The 7,032-nt window shown below is 41.9% G+C and overlaps 1 protein-coding gene across 1 annotated transcript in view; it reads right to left on the bottom strand.

Moving 5' to 3' along the window:
• Positions 1-4,837, bottom strand: part of vldlr (very low density lipoprotein receptor) — a 62,787-nt gene extending 57,950 nt beyond the window's left edge. The window contains exon 1 of the mRNA XM_085357966.1: positions 4,694-4,837. Coding sequence (XP_085214092.1) covers positions 4,694-4,766 — 73 coding nt within the window. The 5' untranslated portion in view covers positions 4,767-4,837. The remainder of the gene's footprint in view (positions 1-4,693) is intronic.
• Positions 4,838-7,032: the final 2,195 nt, after the last annotated feature.

Here is a 7,032-nt window from a genome sequence, read left to right on the forward strand (position 1 = left end):
CCCAACTGTGTCAGCTAGTAGTACTCTCCTAATTTAAACCACAGATTCAACAGGCATGGAGCTGTAATGAACCATCTCCTGCCCAAAATAGCAGCTCATTGTGTGCTATAGAACTGCTTTCACAGTTGAGGTCATGGTGATGCAGTTTTCCCCAGTAACAGAAACGTTTGCAGTGCTCTCCTCCTCCTGTCCACCTCCCCGCCCACTTCAAGAATCAAGCGCACCCCCACATAGCCGCCCCCCCCTCTATAGCCGAGGATCTGGGTCTAGCATGGTATCACAGTAACCATGGAGGGAAAAAAAATACATCCATTTTAATCAGGCCAGGGTTGCCGCTGCTGATCTCGCTGTTGCCTAATTTGCGTGGCATCTTGTTCAAATAGGCTCACACGGTCTGTGTGTGTGTGTTCGTTCAGGCCTGGTGAGAAGCTGAGAATGAGACAGTGGTGGTGGTGCTGCTGGTGGGTGTATTGTGTGTGGAGTGTGTGCGCATTATAAGCACTTCTGATTCACCAGTTTCCCCCCAAAGGCCATTTTTCCACAGCAGGCTGGAATTCAGGGAATGCATCTCTTTCAATAACTTGTTTCATGATTAAATTTAATATTTCGTGCACAGGTTAATTTTATTTACATATCGCCAGCTCACAACCACTGTTTTATGGAGCCTTCTTATTATAAATCTCTACAATAGAGAGAGAACCAACCATCAAACTACTGATGGAAGGAGAAGCTCCCTTTAACAGGTAGAGCACCAGCAGAACCAGGCTCAGGGAGGGGCCGTCACCAGTGGAGGGTGTGAAGCACAGAAAATATTGCCATTTTTTTCCTTTTAATGTTAAACACACATTTAAAAAAAAAACAAAAAACAATAGATTAAAAAAAAATATAAGTAATTGGGGCCAAAAAGGAAATGCTAAAATTTCTTCAACAAGCACCAACCAAAGAAAATATAAACCAACCAAGTAGTGTCTAAAAGCTGCACTACTAATGGTCAGCAGGGGACAACTGCTCTTACTGCAAAAAATAAAAATTAAAAGCAACAAAAACAAGACTATGGGGGGAAGCCCTCACCTTACTCTGACATTGAGGTCATGAGCTCCAGCACCAGTCACAGTCTTAGAGTAAAGCAAAGTTTATTTTCTAAATTCTGGTCAATATTAGAGCCAATAAGGAGAATTATGAGGGTAAGTCCACTGCCTAACTACTTGTCACTCAAATGGTTAACCAGTGATTGTGCTGCATCCACGATTTCAAAGAGCTTGCTGAAAGGATTCTCTCTCTCGATTGGCCTGGGAACTCCTTAGGGATCTCCAGGAGGAAAGTCTGGAAAACCCTGATGTTCCCACAACATTACTTCAGATAAGTGGATAAAACTGATCAAAAGATACACATGGGGTTTTTTAGGCTTCTTAAAGGGACTGATACATTTATAAATTACTGAATTCTTACTACAATGTAGCCATTTTCACACAAAATTACTAGTTTGATCGATTCAACTGTGCAATAACCCCTACAGCACAGCATTTAATGCTTTTTATTATACATAATGGTGAATCTGGGTCTGTTGAGCAAACTCAAGATGTAACTGATCTGTGCATTTCACTTCATGTTCAGAGTTTCTACCAGTGTGCTGCATACTGCCAGGCCTAAGGGACTAACAGATTTTTCAATTTGTAAGACATGTCTATAGACACAAGTTAGAGTACAATGTTAAAAAAAACTGCACATGTGATACTGCAGCTGCTCAATTCTGTAAAGGTAACGGGTATTGTTCAACACCTGACCTTGAGGTTAGGAAACAACTGATGTCATCCAACAGTGATGAAGCTTAATGCAAGTTGCATGAGGACAAAGAGATGCCATCTTTGAGCAAGTGGCATGAAGGCAAAAATATAGGACAAACATCTTGTTTTCCTGGACTTGAGACTTTACAGCCTTAAATAAAAGCACTTTAAATAGCTTAAGAACATGATGTGATGCCATAAAGACCTGTTAAAAGTTGGGGGCGGGGGGCAAGTTCAAAAGCCAATGAAAGCATCAATATTCACATCCCCCACATGTTTAAATGTTAATTGCGAGATTGACTATGTCATGTTCTTATTAGCTGTTAATAGCTTATGTGTGTGCTTCTGATTAGCTTACCACATTACTAGGACAAAGTTTGGGGTTCGGGCAGGTTTCAGACAAGTTTCAGGCCTTTGGAAATGAATCATTTAGGGGTTCTGCCCAGATTCCTAAACTTTGCTTGTAAATGACTAAACTTAGCATTTTGCTAGTAATGCCATAGTTGCTGAAAACTTTGAAAGCATCCAGAAACTTGTAACCAGATAGTATGTGTTGACAAGGCTTAGGAAAATCTCCAGTATTGGCTGCAACATTGTGCTAAAACTAAGCTATCCACAGTGCACAATTATCAGAAAAGAAACTAATCACTGACAGTACTCTCATATACCGACATTTGGACCAGGTCCAGAGTCATGTATGCACCTCAGTTTAGACCAATATAGATGGATGCATGAAACAAACTCTAGCAATACTGAAGCACTTTTATAATAACCTACTTTCAGCTGCTCCGTTATTCCCAAAACAATCCCAAAGGATTTCAGTCTTCTCTCAAGATCAAGTTGGTAATCTTTCTTTTGTTCATGGCTCAAGAGTTGGCCATTTGTCTTGTAATCGGAAGGTTGCCGGTTTGAGCCCCGGCTCGGACAGTCAGTCGTTGTGTCCTTGGGCAAGACACTTCACCTGTTGCCTACTGGTGGTGGTCAGAGGGCCTGGTGGCACCAGTGTCCGGCAGCCTCGCCTCTGTCAGTGCGCCCCAGGGCACCAGTGTGTGCCCTGGGGCGAATGACTGAATGTAGTGTAAAGCGCTTTGGGGTCCTTAGGGACTAAGTAAAGCGCTATACAAATACAGGCCATTTACCATTTTGTTAGGCAAATGTGATAACCATTAGACTATGAAGTCATCCTAATCAAGGGAAAAAAGACAAGCTATGTTCTGGATTTTGAGGCTTCATCACAGCTGCTGCCATGCTACACTGATGACACTAGAATATTACTTAAACATTAACAAACCTCAAAAAAAAAAAAAAAAAAAAAAAAAAAAAAAAAAATCACACAACAAGCCATGTTATTTGGCAGCCAATTCCATTAAAAATGCTCCAAGCAGCATGAAGTTCAGTGGCTCTAATTAGATGAAGTGAGGCCCTGTAACAGACAATCTGTTACAAAAGCCTGTGTTGGGACACCTGATAGATGAGTTATTAAAAATATAATGAAAAATAAATAAATCACCTTCTCTAGCAGTTATTAAAGGGGGGAAATCCACCAATAGAGACCAAAATCAATATGCTTAATTCCTCAACGTTTTAGCACTTCATATTCTCAGTCACAGATGTTGCCAAAAAATGGATGCGTTTACCATTTATGGAAAGCCATATATAAATTCTAGAGGTCCCTCTACATCTACGCATCAATCTTTACATTGATACAGAGTTTAGATTAGAGGGGATCGATGTATGACTATGGTTCTGAAGTAATTAAATGCAGTTAAAAGCTCATTCTAATTAGCCCCTTGTCTGTATCCACATATGTAAAAGTATCCATATGATACAATGTTTAAAAAAATATAACTTAGCAGGTGCATCACAGAATTTAAGTGAGGGGTTTGTGTGACATACAAATATTTCTCCCAAAAAAAGTTGCTCATATATTTGAGTGTATGCAGCCCAGTTGTGCTTAGTCCACCTCCACATGCCCATTTCTGAACCCGAAACAAACAAAAGCCCTGCAACTTTTTAACTTTTGATTGTTGCTATGCTCTGAACTTGTAACAGACACTCCGTGACATTTTCTGTTACTCTGCAGACCAGAGCGCTTTCTCCATTCCACAACCAATCATGAAAATCACCAACAGCTGCAACCCCAGTGCGCACTGCTCTACAAGTACCACCAGCTGCCAACGGCTCGAGCTTGGCCACTTTGCTCTTAATTGGGCCTTCACTGGGATCCCCTGCAGTACGTAATTTGCGCCCCCCCCCCAAAAAAAAAAAAAAAATCCGTCAACTGCTGATACTCCTTTCCCGAAACTGCGGGGCTGCTTGCTACCCTTATTTGTGGCTTTTTCTCTCCGTGTTAACGCACTGTGTCCACGCTTTTCAGCCTACCCACCCCCTTTCCCCAGTCCGCTTCCACTTTATGAATAAATAAATAAATTACGAAGCTCGATGGGGGTGGAGATGACAGGAGAAAATCCCAACAGTCTAAGTAAAGGAGAAATCAGGACGACAAGGGTTTACAATTTGAATGGCTGCGGGTCTTCAGGGCTAAATTAAATGACCGTGGGGCTAATTGGGCATCAACGAGCAGCGTTGAACCCAACGGGGCCACCCCCCTCCCTGTAGTTTCCAATAATTAATAGAGCTAAAATAATGCAGACTCAGATTCATTTAAAGCACGTATTTCTCATTTTGTCCCCTTAAGAAAGACGCAGTTTGAGAGCTTTCCTCGATTAGAAGCGGCAGGGGTTGAGTGGCCCCAAGGTGCAGCCAAGCACGGGCTTTTCTTCAAGGAGCAGCCAAGACAGGTGTGCAGCTCCGTTTAAGGTTAGCTAAACTCACCGCACAGGGTGCGCGTTTCGCCGGTACGGTGACTCCAAATGCACACACAAAAGAAATGGTGGCTCGGGACTTACCGTGAACGTTAACGAAGCGTTGGAGACATATTAGCATCGGCAGCAGAAGGATCCCCTGTGTGGACGTGACCATCTCTGGCAGTGCGAAAAAAAAAAAAAACCGTGCGGCTGCTAGCTGGGCTACCTCAACACTGCCCGTCTTCCCTGTCGCGCGCTGGCCTGCTTTGCTCTCTGATTTTGCCGGTTCACACGCAAGCCACACATGCGCACACAAAGAATGAGTAGAGCAGAAGGGCCGCTTTTGCCTGCCGACGCCACACAGACCTGAGTCCGGCCGAGGGGAGAGGAGCGCTGAGAATAAGACACGGAGGGGTTCGCCGCGCACACCACGCGTCTTCTGATCTCCTTCTACAACCACGAGCCCGCACGGCTCCCGTCCTGTCCTATCAAGGCTAAATCCATTTCCCCAAATTGACGGTAACGAGCGGAGACCGGTCAGGTCGTTAGGTATTGGTGCCACAGCTGAGGAGGATTTTTTTTTCCTCCTTCAATACGTCTTCGGCACACGTTAACCCTTCGCTATCCGCATGAAGTAATAAAACAATAAAGCACATTTTATATGGCAGGAAACACTTCAAAGAAACTGGTAACTGTGTATCATAACACAGCAGTTCTATCTTAAATCAAAGATAAATTAAGACACAGTTGGCTTCTTCAATATCCATTATGAATATATTTTTGCATATACTTCAAACATAAGGGCAGTAACTATGACTGCGATACTTATATACAGCAAACGTGCTGTATATAAGCTTTGTTTTCACACCTAAAGAGGTAAAATTATTATTGTTCTTATTATTAATGGTAAGTGAAATCTGTGAAACAGCATAATCAAAATTGCACATCCTCATTGGTGTGACATGGCATAGGTGGGTGGGGCTAGCATCAAACATGAAGAAACTATAGGCTGAGATGTCATCAGCCTGAGTAGTGTCTGTCATGTGGCTGTATCAAAGATAAAGGGCAAATAACTTATGGAAACACGAGTTTGATCTACTCCTGCAAGAAAAGCAGTAAAAATAAATAAATAAATAAAATTAATGTGAGGTTATGATGTGTCTGTTTATGAATCTAGTTCTCATTTACATTGATTTTAGAAGATTGGGCATGTGTTAAATGGTCTTGTACTAGAATAGAATATGTTATGTTTATGTTCTGTATTCTCTAGATCAGGGATGTCAAACTGTAGGGCACATACTTTTATCTTTAATGGACTACAACAATGGAGCTCCACTTCATCATTAAGAAAATCTATTAAAAAACTTAGGTCTCGTTTTCCAAAGCCATCCAGGGGAGCCAGATTACTGTCTTTGTTGAGACAATTCCTTCCCTTGTGCCTTATGTTTGACACTCCTGGTCCAGATTACTGGCTCCAATATGTTGCACAGACTCTAAATCAACAAGTTAATGTTCATGCGCCAGCTGAATTCTGTGAGCAAGATATTGCTAATTCCACACCACGCCTTGCTAATTTGGAGGATGGGTGATCACAAGTAGTGCATCTGTTTTTTCTTTTTCTTTTTATCCAGCCGTCCATCTTCTCCCACGTCACATGGCCAGCAGTCTAAGCAGAAATTCCCAGACCTCCTTCTCCTCAGCCACCACCTCCAGCTCTTCTGGTGGGACCCTGAGGCGTTTACAACAAATCACATAATCTCTTATGTCTCAAGAGACATAATCTCCTGAGTGTTAGATAGACCTAACACTCAGACAAGGCCAAAATGCATAGGAAGTTTTCGGGAAGCATCATTATAGGATCTGCTGAACCCTACCATCTTTATTAGTCCACTAAAATCAGGTGGTTGTAGCTAATGTAGTAATGCATTTGAAATCCTTTGCCTTCACCAGTGAGGGTGGCAACACTTTCCAGCTCACTCCACTGAAAAAGGAGTTGTTGGGATCATGAGGAAAGCAGCTTTATACTATTAATACTATTATAGATTCATTTTTAAACCTTCAACAATGTCAAAGTACAAGGATAAAACAAATTCTGCTATACATGTCCTAAACCTAGACAAAAATGTGTCTTGTGTTGGGCTATTTTTTGTGTCCTGTTTTCCATTTTCAGTCTGATTTCATTAAGCTACCTATCCTTTGGATTACTGATAGGGTTATAATACACCTTTTTAGTGGAAAAGTCACAGCGCTCAGTTAAAGAAGCAATGGAAGATTTTTTCAGCTACCAACCCCCACGCGCCGCTGTTGTTTCTCAGTTTAATAGTGCACTTGCACTGCAAAACAAACACAAAAGATCATAAAAGGACTCCAAAGACACATAAAAGGCTCTATTCGTCTGATAGACTTAAAATAATGACAAAGAGACAAAAAAGAAAAGCAAA

This window comes from Diplotaxodon limnothrissa, linkage group LG7, assembly GCF_057381915.1.
Source record: "Diplotaxodon limnothrissa isolate DT_005_m linkage group LG7, D_limnothrissa_male_GT1.1, whole genome shotgun sequence".
NCBI classification, from domain to species: domain Eukaryota; kingdom Metazoa; phylum Chordata; class Actinopteri; order Cichliformes; family Cichlidae; genus Diplotaxodon; species Diplotaxodon limnothrissa.